General features: G+C 39.9%; 1 protein-coding gene across 1 annotated transcript; it reads right to left on the reverse strand.

The window, feature by feature from the left end:
* Nucleotides 1–1,613: 1,613 nt before the first annotated feature.
* Nucleotides 1,614–12,988, reverse strand: c13h6orf136 (chromosome 13 C6orf136 homolog). The gene is made up of 7 exons (XM_032581762.1): nt 12,788–12,988; nt 10,796–10,980; nt 8,975–9,664; nt 6,503–6,591; nt 6,218–6,418; nt 4,639–4,708; nt 1,614–3,361 (listed from the first exon to the last, which is right to left on the reverse strand). Exons 2-7 carry the CDS (start codon nt 10,892–10,894, stop codon nt 3,218–3,220), a joined length of 1,293 nt encoding a protein of 430 aa, XP_032437653.1. The 5' UTR covers nt 10,895–10,980; nt 12,788–12,988; the 3' UTR covers nt 1,614–3,217.
* Between the last annotated feature and the right edge of the window lie 1,099 nt (nt 12,989–14,087).

A 14,087-nucleotide genomic window follows, 5' to 3' on the forward strand; every position in this document is an offset into this window, starting at 1 on the left:
AGTAAGTTCCTTTGACACAACCTGACTCTGGGGGGCGCTAGTCCACTTGCATCCCTCTGTGGACTGAAGGATTTGGCTGAAGAAGTAAACGGCTTGTAACGTCTACTGGTGAGGATCGACAGGTGCATCATAAATAATCACAGCAATACAGACTGAATGTTTGGCTTTCTCATCTCAATGTTATCTGACTTTGCGGTAAACAGTGATAGTCATCATCTGAGATCTTAAATTTTATATGTAGAGCTTAGATGTAGCCTTAAAAACTAAAAACTCACCTGGCTTCTTGTCTTCATAAACCATTGATTTTGTTCAGATATGTGGTAGAGTAAGTTAACAGTTTCTTTACATTCTTGTCTACACACACTTTGAAAGGGGAACTTTTTTTTTTTTTTTACAGAATCAGGATTTAAAGTAACATTGAGTTATTATTGCCCATAGACAAAACAGGTCTTTCAGATTTACCTTGTTAGATTTATGTAGTATTTTGGGACACAACTCACATGTCCAAATCTGTGGGCCCTGTCAATTGTCCTCAACATTTTAAACATTAGCACGTTTTTATTTTTACAATATTTTTATTTTTACCCATGTAAAACGTACAGTACAGTGTAGTGATCATACTCCATCCTTAGGAGTTTTATACAGAACACTGAAGATGAGTTGTTAGTTTTCCAGTAAGACAAAACAAAACAGGCCACCAAGGTACTAAGCCATTGCCAACACACACCAAGAAGCACATTAGATTCACCGAGCAGCAAAGGCAGCCTTCAGTCCTCAAGTCCTGCACAAAATTGGCAGAAGGTGATTACAACGTTACAGTCAGGAAACCAGTCAAGAGTTTCTGAAAGGAGGACCAGGCCAAAATTCACCTGACCAACCACATGAAACACTTAAGTGAGAATCCCATTTCATCTCTTCCATCCCCTCCTTAGCTCCAAACGCCAAGTTTCTACTGGTGAACCAGACGCTTTGGAGGAGTAGTGGGAATGGTTAGAGCCCTGGAAAAGGTGGGCTTCTCAGAGGCTAAACAGGAGCTGTGTTTGCAAAATGCCAGTACTTTCTCAGATAAAATGTTTTAAATGTTACAATAACCACTGTCACAAATAAGATGTCCCAGATGATATTTTGGCCCGTCTCAAATATTGTTAGTCCAATAACATGGCAAAGATCAAAGAACCTTTTCATTGTAAATATTGTGCCATTCCAACAGGTGTGGAATGGTACAATATTGGTCTTCCTAATGGCCAATTTACCTATTTTACTCCATCCTATTTACCTTTTACTCCATCTTAGTCATTGTTAGGGTGAGAGAATACTCTGAAGTTTCCCAGTCCATATAAGGTATGATTCCACAAGTTTACTAAACATTTATGTAATATATTATTTGGCTGTTTTGGTAAATATTATGCTCATCTTCAAACAAAGTAACCCTAATTTTTTTTTAAACAGCATTTTCATTTCTTTGTGAGAAAACTTACTCATTTGGCAAGGAATTTGATATTTCCCCACTGCAAGAATTTTGCTATCAAAGTATTGACAGAAATTCAACATCACCTTTGATTTTTCTTTGATATGCTCTGTATATATCCTCCCAAGTACATCCAAGACAGGAATCATGTTAATCAAGCAAGTTTATTCTTCCAGTCAGGAATCACACTAGAGTTTACTCTAGAACATGCAGAGCTGAACACATTTGGACCTGAAAATTAGTTTAATACAGCAGGTTACTGATGACCCACAGCTGTGAAATTCCAGCAGTCGCAAAAAACAATAATAAATAGACCAACTCCTATGTTTGTCTAAAGACTGTCAAATAAGTTCTTTTTAAGTAATGTTAAGAACCAACCAGTCAACAGGAAGCTTCAAAGAATTGAACATTTATGAGTGCATTTTATTTATTTGTGTACTTTTAATGTAGGTAAAATGAAGTGAAGGAATACATCTTTTAACCCACAAACTGCTTTTACTGTTGAAGCACAAAATAATTTATATTGTAAAGATATGTGCATTGTTAAATGTATTTATTAAGATATCACTTTTATCGACAGCAGTAAAGGCTTGGAAACTGGGGCTGTCTTTGCCACAGCACTGATCCATATCAAAATTTTATTTCCACATAACTTCAACTCATATTTGGACTGCTGTTGTACCAGCTCGTAGGCTGAATGCGGTGAAGATGCCATTTGTTAAATAATTAGCTAAAAATACTTCACGCAAAATATGTGTTTTCTGATAGCTGTTAGAAATTTGCCACCAAGTTGCTGTGCTCACTGAAACAATCCAGACAGAATGTGAGGACAGGTCCATCCCCATGGACTGCAGACAGATTAGGAAATATGAGATTATATAGTAAATAAAACAGTGCTCTCCAAACATGTGACTTCTTCTAAGGCCAGAGCTTGATGTTCAGAAATCTGCTATTCTAAATTTCCATAACTTCTAGAGAGCCAATTGAAAGTCAGAAAGGTAAACAAAGACTCTAGCAGTGACGATTTTTGTTGTCATAAGAAAAAAATTTCTTTCCAAGCAGTGATAGGAACACAAAGCTGGTGGCAGCAATTTCAACCACAAAGTTCAAAATGTATCCATTTATATTTGATTACTTTTTCTTACCGTTTATGCTAACTTGATGTTTTGATTACTTAAATGATAAAGAGCAACTTTTAAAAAGGGACAAAATAATCACTTTGAAGATATTTGCAAACAAAAGAGAAGTCATCTAAAATGGGGAGGGTTTACTGAATAATATTCTTTTGGACGTCAGTTAGTGGAGAATATTCAACATTCTTTTATTACTCTATACTCATGGCAAGTAGAAAATTTGTTCTGAAGCTGCTTAGCTAATCTTTAACATGTAAACATTTATTCCTAAGCTTCAAATAGAGAAATCTTTAAAATCTGATGCTTTTAATAGTTGTGAAAGAACGGCAGCTTTTCTGGTAGAACAACATTGCCAACAACATTGCCAACAACATTTGGCAGCGGAGTAGTAACTGACGACCCTGTGATGTCTGAACCCAAAAACTAAGGAAAGGTTTAAGTGGACAGTTGGACTGAAACAGATGACGCAGAGAGAAGCTATGACTGTTTATCTAACACAGAGGCAGCAAGAATCAAACATCTGTTTGTAGTTTCATTTTAAGCTGCAATATAGAGGTGAGGGTGAATGGACATTTTCAGGATCAAACATTCATTTCACTGACTTATTTTTCTACTGTCAATTTTTGCTCTGTCGCAATGAGGAAAGGATGGGGGGGAGAAGGTTGAGAGCAGGTCTATGTTCTTGCACTCCCAGTGCCACTAGAGCCCCCGCTAGGAGGGACGTTACTCTGGGAAGGACGGGGGGCTGCGCCGGCATCACCTGGAACAGGAGAGGAGAGGAGGCCACAAAACAATTACAGGATCTGCTCCACAGAAAGCACAGGAGTCATTTCATTTCAACTATCCTTTCACTAACTAAACACCAGTATTTTTTTTTTCATTTAGCTCTCGGTGAAGGCAGTGAAGGCAGTGAAGGTGGCCTTCACGTGGTGAAAAAGCCTCTCCAAAAAAGAGAGGCTTTTTTGGAGCCAGAACAACTCGAACCAACATTTAGTTTTATAATCAAACATGGAGAACCAACCAACATTTAGTTTTATAATCAAACATGGAGAACCAACCAACATTTAGTTTTATAATCAAACATGGAGAACCAACCAACATTTAGTTGTGTTTAGTTAGACATTTAGACATTTAATGTCAGAGCAAGACCTAGAGAAACTCCTGATGGTTTACTTAACAACCCAGAACAATAATCAAACATGGAGCTTTATACTGTATCTCTCTAATCCAGAACAAAATTAAGGTCCAGAGAAACCCCTATGAGTTCATAAATTATGGGCCACTTATTCTTATTAAACATGAGGAACCAATATTTAATCTTGTACTTTTTTTGTTAAAGTAAGTTAAGTAAAATGATAAGAATAATTACCCATATAACTTGGCTTTATTTAAATATGTTTTATGAGAATATATTAAATCTACATCTTAAACTAAAAAGAAAAAAAATCTATATTAAAAGATTTGCTGGTAGTTCCCTTTTTGCCATAACACCCAGCAGAGGATATTGGTGGAATTCAGAGATGTTACGCAGAAGGACTCTGGTTGGGCTCTGGGAAGATCTGACCAAAAGATCGCTTCCCCTGCCCCTGGCTGGGGTCACCAGCTCAGAAACAGGATATGAGGTAGTGAAAGGAGAGCCGTGTCCTCTGCTGTGGGTGAACATGTCCTTTCCGAGAGCAGACTGCCTTGAAACTCGCAGACACCACAGACTGGTCTCAGGGCGCTACAGAATGATCAGCATAATGAAAGGGCATGTTTACATATAAACTGTCATTGATCCAGAACATTCAGTGGTTGATTCTTGGATCAGACACTTGGGATTATTGTAGTTTCACCTAAAGTACTGAACTATTTTACATCTGGACAGATGCCTTTAAAAAATTGAACTAGGTCTAATTAGTTCACCTGTAAAGGTTATGGTGCATTATGAAATATTTTCAGAAAGTCAAGTATTCCTAATATTTTGTGGTACTTTACTCTGGGACCTGATTTGAATCTGAATATTTAAAGGCCTTTTAAAAGAAACCAATAACTCACCTTTTCAACTTTGTGACAATGAATGAGTCCATCGTGTCCAATGTAAAAAGTTGAAAATGCATCATATGACCTAGAAGAGATGATATTAAGAATGAGTGGGATTAGAAAGCCAACAATTCTTCAAACATTAAATCTGACCAGATGAGGTATTGAATTCAGTATGATATCAGAACGCTCCTAAGCATGTTATGTTCTGAGAAGAACTGCTATGTGAAGTTTGATGCCCCTTCAGAGTAAAAGACTACCATGGCTAAAGGAACTAGTTTGGTTTCTCAGACATAACACAGGGTTTTCAACAGTGTAATACAAGCCTGGCAGGCCGTCTGCACTGATACAGTTTATGGATGTGTTTTTAGATGGTGTGTTAGTGGACCGGTGGTTAAGGTTGTGGAGGAGCTTTTTTTAAATATATTTGTATTATTATTATTATTTTTATTATTGCAGTGACACAATGCTTCAAACTGCGCCATATCAAGTGCTTTGTCTACTTACAGTCAGACAAAGACAGAGCGCGGAGATCAGAAAACTAAATGAAATCTCCCTGTTAGTTCCTCTGTATCCAGTTCAGTGGATTTAGCTCATCATACAGGGCCGGTCTAAGGTTGTATGAGGCCTTGAGCAGAATTTGACACTTTCTGCTAAGACCATCAGCACCACTAACGGCATTTCAACATAGATTTATTAAATTCTCTGAGAAGAGGGTAGCTTAATTAGCCAAGCTTAAAAACAATGAGTTATAATTGTAATTTACTAAGCTGTATTTGTGAACAAACAGAGCTCAAACTCCCAGATTAAACTCACAGCATCAGATTGTAGCTATGGTAACATAAACAATGAAGATAGGTCTTTGAACTTTTACAAAGTACATTTGTCAACTCCTTAAAATCTTAAATTTAAATCTTAAACAATTTGAAATCTTTTAATTTACCCCATTCACTCAAATTTAACAGCTTTGTCATTCTGAATAAACAAATGTTAAAAATTCAATATCTGTGGTCTGTGTTAAAACATTAGCATTTATGGGGCCCCTGAAGGCCTGGGGGGCCTTAAGCAGCTGCTGACTCAATTTGGATTTAACAAAAGTGCCAATAATTTATATTTATTTTAATTGTATTGTTTTATTTGTTGTTTTTAAGACTCTATAGCTGTGGGTTTAAGTATTGTCAGCAATGTCTTTGAGTAACCCAGTAATGTTTTACATTTCCTGTCATTTTAACATCTTTTAATACAAAAATACAGTGGACCACCAGGCTTAGCAGGTTTTCTGGGGGAAACCCTGTAATACCTGGTTAGGGTATCAGAAATGCTTGTTCAGGTACATTACTGAATCTGCCGTCAAGGCATTAGGAATTTGCCAAAGGAAATTGATTCTGTAGGCAGTTTATCATTGCAAATGATAGTTGCCTACAATCTTAATGTGAAACATTTAAAAACCAGTTATGAAATTGTACTGGCTGATACTGCAGTAATAACCATGAGTCACCTAGTGTGCGCTCTTGTGACAACAACAATCCAACAATTGAAGGCTTTGCGAAGTAAAAGTAGTGAACTAGTATCTAGTGTGAATGAACTGTGTTACCTGTAGAGGTGGGATTTGTCTTTCAAGTAGAAGCGCAGCAGACCAGAATGAAAGGGAAGGCCCTTGATCCTCCAGCGAGCCTTGATGGTCCCATCCTCCATGTGCTTGGTGAGCTTCAGCACATCCAGCCGAGCCTCAGTGTAGTAGCACAGGGACAGGAAGCGCCACAGGGTCAGTGTGAGTCGGTACCCCATAAGACCTCTACAATCACAGAATGAGCAAAAATCTACTGCTGCTGTTGAGAGCATATTTCATTGAGAGTATCCCGCCTGAACATGCAGTCACCTGGTCTTCATGTTTAGCAAGCCATTGATAAATTCCACATCCTTTGAGTACATGGTGTAGTCGTGGTTTGTCATAAAGAAATTTGGAAGCTGCAAAAAAAAGAGAAAAAAAACACAATTAGAACACAATTCATAGCAATCTGACACAGCGTACCTGCAGCTTTCCCCATGGGACTGAAACTATAGGACAATTGAAATGTTGAAAATGATAAACTTCTAACCCAGGAGATACCAAATCTTCACTCTAGTAGACCATCTGTTCATTACATTGTAGCAGGTTAAAATGGCAATTCTGGGGCGTGCCATGGTGGCGTAGTGGTTAGCGCGACCCGTATTTGGAGGCCTTGAGTCCTCGATGCGGCCGTCGCGGGTTCGACTCCCGGACCCGACGACATTTGCCGCATGTCTTCCCCCCTCTCCTTCCCCGTTTCCTGTCAGGCACACTAGAGCCCACAAAAGACCCCCTGGAGGGGTAAAAAAAAAAAGGCAATTCTGAAAGTGATACATATGAGTATAAAGTTCAAGATGACCTGTGATTCACAAAACTTCAGAACCATTACCTACTACCTTGTCGGAAGGAAGGAGAGAGAGATGGCGAGAGAGAGAGAAAGAAGATTCTTGACATTTGACTTTATTCATCAAGTCAATGTCAACAACACTGGAAAGGGGGAGCCGATGTGCTGTGTGGTACAGCGATCTGCAACTTTACAGCCCAAAGAGTCTTTTTTTTTTACTTTCATGACAGTCAATTAAAACTCATCTAGAGGCACAAATTTCACATGACTTTAAAAAAAACAAAACTTGTAATTTTAGATAAAAATATCTACTAAGGGAAATTTGTCATTATCTGTTGACTTTTTTTCATATATTTAGGATTAAAAAGATATAGATAAAATTTAGCAAAACAGAAAGGATACTGTGGGACGGAAAATGATGTAAAAATGCAAAAAAGCACAAATACCAACCCAGTGACAAGAAAATCGGATCTAAAAACAAAATACGATATCCCCAGTACTTTTAGTGTCATTCTTTGTGGAAATTCAATACAAGTATTATAGAAATAAACTGAAAAACTATCAAAAACATGCATTTGTAATTGTACGAAAATTTTAAAAAAAAATTAGCTGGTTCTTTTTCATTTTAAATCAAGTTATTGAAAGTTGTTGAGGAAGGTCCAAACAGATGTGGCTCCCAGATCTAGTAGTTTGGAATTCAATTGAAAGATTATTCCTATTGATGTATGAAATCTCACAGATTATGCATCAATTGCATCCCTAAAATATAGTTTTACAAAACATAACAGCCCAACCTTCTAGAAATCTTTTTAACTTCAACTGAAAAACCTGAAGTTAATAGAGTACAATAGCTGCTTGAATCCTTAAAGTTACAGGACTGACTCCAGTTTCCCCCAGTCACATGCTGATGTTCTGCCAGGCAAGGCACTTAACCCCAGACTCCCTGCTGAGGAGGATGTTGGTGTGTAGATGGTGCAGGAGTATGTTTCTACTGGTGGGCGCCTACTGTTGATGCGAATACTGCGAATTACTGGATTGGATATTACAAGACCTTCATGTGTCACATTGTTTGCATTGAGTCAGGAAACAACACAATCACGCAAAGAATCAGCAAAAGGGATGCAATGTTTTACTGTTAATTGTAAACATTATGACAACTAGATCACAAGGTCCAAGAGAATCTCATTTCACAGTTTAGTAAAAAGTCTTAATTTAAATAAAAGAGTCTCAGTTTACATGGCAACGGGTTTGTGAGGAGTAAAGTCGAAACACTGAGCAATAAAAAAAGAAGAGTAGCTCTGAGTTGTTCTTCAGCTGTTTTTGCATTTTTGTGGTGCATTGCAGCAGCTGTAATTTAGGAGAGTTCAATAAACAAAAACTGGACTAACTAGTCACTTTGTAGAATGTCAGAATATGATAAAATATGTCAAAAATATTTAGCAAACTATGTCGCTCACAGCAGCAATTACTGGTATGTAAAATTAAATTAATTGTCCAATATAAAAAAATGTTGGTTAGTCTTCACTTGCATCAAGAAACCAAACTTATATCCACCAACACACATTTTACTTTTTAATCTGCAATTTTTGCAGCTTTAATTTACTAAGCCATAATTGATAGAAAGGACGTTACAACCACTTTGTGATAGATTCATGCTCATTCTGTATGGTTGGTGGAAATAAATTAATGGATAGTAATGTCACTAGCTTTTAGCCGCTGTCCAACCCAGTAATCTGGAGCATGTTGATGGTGCTCACCATACTTGCAGGACTTGTTGTTGTGATTATTAACAAATCAATGAAAAGTGTAGGTTAGCTGTCACACATGGGTGCTTGGTAATCTCTATTTGTGCTCTGTTCCCGAAGTAAACATGGAATCTGCGCCTATGGTTGTGTGTGTAGTTGTGTGTTTATAAGATGCGAAAGATGGAAAGTTGGGACAGATGTTTAATAACTCACCTCTAGCCTGAGCCTTTCATACATCAGGCCCAGTTTCTCCTCTTCCTCACTGTCTCTGTCCCCCAGCACCTCTCCAGGGCCCAGCGGGTTGCACAGACACACAGAGGACAGTGGCAGCAGGAGCAGCTCCGTCCTGTTCAGTCCATGGTTCTGGCAGGATTTCATCAATCCACCAACACCCAGGTGTGTGCTTGGACAACAAAAACAATAAAACTGGGAGCCATACATAAATGGCACCAGACAATCCTCTCTTTCCAGCAGGTTTGTGAAGCAGCTAAAGTCTCTCTGAATAACGTCTGTTCCTGCCATCTGGACATTGTCAATGCTGATGTCGTCCTCCCTGCTGCCGTCCACAGTGGTCAATTGAAAGGAAAACGCTGCATCTCTGCCGCGATTCTCCAAAGTAATCACATCTTCAGGCTGAATGTGACTGAAGGCAGGTAGCTTCAGCAGTGTGTGCAGACTGTTCAGTCTCTCCTGTGGCACAAGCACACACACGCTGTGAGACTCCTCCCAGTCCTCCTCGTAGCACCTGTCTCTCTGCTGGCTGGCGTGGTGCAGCGGGTGGTGAAGCGGGTGGTGCAGCAGCGGTTGCCTTGGCTTCTGATACCTCAGGCTGTTTGGGGGGGGCAGAGCCCAAGCTGCACTGCTTAGTGGACACGGCTGACACATCCACTGCCAGTGGAAGACCTACGATGGAGCATTGAACACTTAACACACCATTTATGCAAGGTTTCCTTTACACAAACTTTCATGTGCTGACAAACACCTGACATTTTGCTGGGCTAACTAAAGATAACAAATATTTTCTACAGACACACACTCTGTGGGCTTATGCTTTTCTGCTCTTTATCATTCCACCACCAACTGTCCTCGTCTTCTCTCCTCTGACCTGAAGTTACAGCTCACACGTCACTAGCGGTTAATTTGACAACCTCGGTGTCCTTTCCCACTCATCTAGGTTTCACCAACCTGCACCAGGTTCACTTTAAAGAAGTTCTTTAAAGCAAACTTCTTTAAGGTTTGCTTTAAAAAACTTCTCTTAAAGCCACAGACGGATGGACGGTCCCTCTGCCCGTCCATCCGTCCTCATTACCTCATGACCTCACTAGGGGTGCTGGTGCCTATCTGCAGCAGTCAATGGGCGAGAGGCGGGGTCACCCTGGACAGGTCCATTGCAGTTTTAAAGGGACAGTATTACATATTTTATAGCACAACCTAACAACTTCAGTTGTTATAAAGATGCTGTTTATGTCACAGATGACTTATTACAACTTTGATTTTGCAATTTGATGCCTTGAAATTGTATCTCTTTGCCTTTAAGAAGTCCCTGCTCTTTCTGACACACAGCATCACAGCAACCTTTCTCCATTAAGTTATTTACAGCAGTTTTATGGAGCGTTGGACTGACAAGTAATTCATGCAAGGGTTTGCCAATTGCTGCTGCCACTAGTCTAGGGGAGCATAGAGAGGGTTTAGGGGATTCTGTCAGGCTGAAGCTCGGCTGAAGACTGCAGGTCTCAGGAGGAGCTGGGGGCAAAAACTCGTTGCCTTGTGAGAGCAAGCGTTGAATGGTTGCCATGGGAGATTCAAGGATTTCTCAATTATGCATGAAAGAATCAAAGCAACTCTACAGGTATGTTTTAAAAGAGTAAATGTAAATGTTTTAAGGAGTATGGTGTAAAGCTAAAAAAAAACCCAAATCTTCCACTTATTTCTGAATATATTCACTCAGTTATGCAAAACATGAAGGGGTGCCAGTGATGGTGAGCAGGACTGCAGATGCCAAATGTATAGTGATCTTAGAATCCAACAGATTACCTGGCTGAGACTTCGGCTCCATCTTTGAACCGGCCTCCTTCTGCTCTGGCTGCAAAGACAACCCATCCAGAGGGCCACCCCTCCTCTGCTCACAGCCATCGAGTCAGGGGTCACCAGCTGAACATCACCAGAGACCACTGCAAAGCAGGGGGCCCAAAGAGCTGCCAGCTGTCCTGAAGCTGAATCTAAGGGCAGAGAAGAGTAAGATTTCCACACCTCTGTCTGCACTTTTCAGGGTTGTGTCTACTGCCAAACCACAGCAAGAGTACACAATTATATGATGGCAATGTTATCCTCATGATTATTAAAAAAAACCCTAACATTAGAAAAAGGATAAGGAATTGCTCTTTATCAAGTCTTCCTCAGTTTCTAACTTATGGTCAGAAAAACACGTTCAGTGAAAAGACAAACAGTTCCTCTAAGGTAAAGTTCCTTTAGCTTGAGTTCAAGATTGAGATCTCAGTCAACCTGTATGTCAATGTCAAATTTATTTATAAAGCACTTTTAAAATAGCTGAAGCTGCACCAATGTGCTATACAGAAGTCAACAAATATACTGTTTCTAATAAAATAAATTATCAAATAACTTACAATAAATCACAAGTGGTATTGAATAAAAATTTGTGTAAAGATGCACCTTAAACCATTTTAGCCTTGAGCATACCTAATATAAGAAGGCAGATTATTCCATAGATTGGGACCCATAAAAGAAAAAATACAATCCTCTTTACTCTAGCAGGGGTGTCAAACTCCAGTCCTCAAGGGCCGCTGTCATGCAACTTTTAGATGCGTCTCTGCTGCACCACAGCTGAATAGAATAATTAGGTCATTAGCAAGGCTCTGGAGAACTGATCTACACAGGAGGAGGTAATTAACCCATTTCATTCCAGCATTTTGTACCTATGGCACATCTAAAAACTGCAGGAGACCGGCCCTTGAGGACTGGACTTTGACACCTGTGATCTAGAGTCTGGACCAAGAGACATCTAGGAAATTTTGATTACTTGGCCTTAAAAATCTTATTGGGAGTATGCAGGTGTCAGAGTTTGTAAATAAGGAGGACCTAAGTAATTTAAAGTTTTAAAAACCTGCAGTAAAATTTTGAAATCAATTTGAGAGGGTACCAGAAGCCAATGTAGGGAAGCCAGGACTGGTGATATGTGAAAAAGCCTCTAACTGAAGACTGTTGCTGTATGACAGTTTCATGACGGTCATAACATAAAAAAACTCATGTTATAAAAAAAAATAAACAATGTTGCCATGGCTACACATCATAGCAACTATATGAAAGTAAAAAACGAAAGAGCAAGAGTTCTTGCAATTATAAAACAAAATAGAATTGCTCAAAGAGCAAGCCCTCAAGCAAAAAAACTGAAATCTACACAATGAACAAATCAGACCTACAGCAACAAAGCCACAATTCTAAAGTAGGAAGAACATAATGGCAAAATTTAAAGTGGCCTAAGCCTAATCCTGCCAAACCTATGACCATTTTTGGGTTTAACTGTATATTGCTAAATATTGATTCATTCTAGATTCCAGCGTCCTAATTCTAAAACCTTTTCTCCCCCCGCCTCCCTATCTTTTGTTTTGAAATTTAGAACCTTAACAGCCTTAATTTAAATTTCAGATGTTTTACAAGAGCTTAATATTATTTATAAAAATGAATGCACATTATCTGTTAAACCTACTAAGTCCTAAATGCAGTGTAATGAAGGAAAACAGCATATTGGTCACATATGAAGCGTTTAACACACCTACACATGGCAGCTGTTGGTGTATAAAAACCCAACATGGATTCAGGTTAAATAAGTAATAACTAAGTATTTTCCTTAGTTGTGTATATCTGGTTGAATATTTGGAGAAACAAAAACATAATAACCATGCTGCTATGCAGAGTAGTCAACAGTGACAGTCAATGACGAACAGCGGCAGCTAGCTTCGTGCTAAGCTAAGGAAGCAGCTGAGTCTCCTCCAAGTCCGGCTTACTGACCTCCTGCTCTGTTCCTTCCACGAACGGAAAGCTGCTCACATTCGCCTCGAGGGTTTTGTTCTTAATCACAGAATTACAGCAGCAGCAGTACGGATGAGACAGCAAGAGGCTACGTAATCCAGGTAACTTTAACAAATGTCACTCCCCCTGAGTATGTCCTTGCACTACGTAACGTAACGACGGTGCTTTCGCTGATGCAGGAAATTTGCAAATTTTTCTTCTTTCTCTTTAACCTCTTTGGAGTGACGTTCGGTGCTGCCACCAACAGGAGACTGAACTTACTGCAAATATCCAAGCCTCAAAGCATCAATAACAACAATAGAACTTCAGGGGTTGGACAATGAAACTGAAACACCTGGTTTTAGACCACAATAACTTATTAGTATGGTGTAGGGCCTCCTTTTGCGGCCAATACAGCGTCAATTCGTCTTGGGAATGACATATACAAGTCCTGCACAGTGGTCAGAGGGATTTTAAGCCATTCTTCTTGCAGGATAGTGGCCAGGTCACGACGTGATGCTGGTGGAGGAAAATGTTTTCTGACTCGCTCCTCCAAAACACCCCAAAGTGGCTCAATAATATTTAGATCTGGTGACTGTGCAGGCCATGGGAGATGTTCAACTTCACTTTCATGTTCATCAAACCAATCTTTCACCAGTCTTGCTGTGTGTATTGGTGCATTGTCATCCTGATACACGGCACCGCCTTCAGGATACAATGTTTGAACCATTGGATGCACATGGTCCTCCAGAATGGTTCGGTAGTCCTTGGCAGTGACGCGCCCATCTAGCACAAGTATGGGGCCAAGGGAATGCCGTGATATGGCAGCCCAAACCATCACTGATCCACCCCCATGCTTCACTCTGGGCATGCAACAGTCTGGGTGGTACGCTTCTTTGGGGCTTCTCCACACCGTAACTCTCCCGGATGTGGGGAAAACAGTAAAGGTGGACTCATCAGAGAACAATACATGTTTCACATTGTCCACAGCCCAAGATTTGCGCTCCTTGCACCATTGAAACCGACGTTTGGCATTGGCACGAGTGACCAAAGGTTTGGCTATAGCAGCCCGGCCGCGTATATTGACCCTGTGGAGCTCCCAACGGACAGTTTTGGTGGAAACAGGAGAGTTGAGGTGCACATTTAATTCTGCCGTGATTTGGGCAGCCGTGGTTTTATGTTTTTTGGATACAATCCGGGTTAGCACCCGAACATCCCTTTCAGACAGCTTCCTCTTGCGTCCACAGTTAATCCTGTTGGATGTGGTTCGTCCTTCTTGGTGGTATGCTGACATTACCCT

Source organism: Xiphophorus hellerii, chromosome 13 (assembly GCF_003331165.1).
Source record: "Xiphophorus hellerii strain 12219 chromosome 13, Xiphophorus_hellerii-4.1, whole genome shotgun sequence".
NCBI lineage: Eukaryota > Metazoa > Chordata > Actinopteri > Cyprinodontiformes > Poeciliidae > Xiphophorus > Xiphophorus hellerii.

Excerpts from the sequence above, each read along its gene's own strand:
- c13h6orf136 (XM_032581762.1), bottom strand. The coding sequence starts at position 10,894 with ATGGCTGTGAGCAGAGGAGGGGTGGCCCTCTGGATGGGTTGTCTTTGC. Across the intron at positions 6,592-8,974 it reads ATGAAAGGCTCAGGCTAGAG|CTTCCAAATTTCTTTATGAC; the intron begins GTGAGTTATTAA and ends TTTTTTTTGCAG. Across the intron at positions 6,419-6,502 it reads TTGCTAAACATGAAGACCAG|AGGTCTTATGGGGTACCGAC; the intron begins GTGACTGCATGT and ends CTGTGATTGTAG.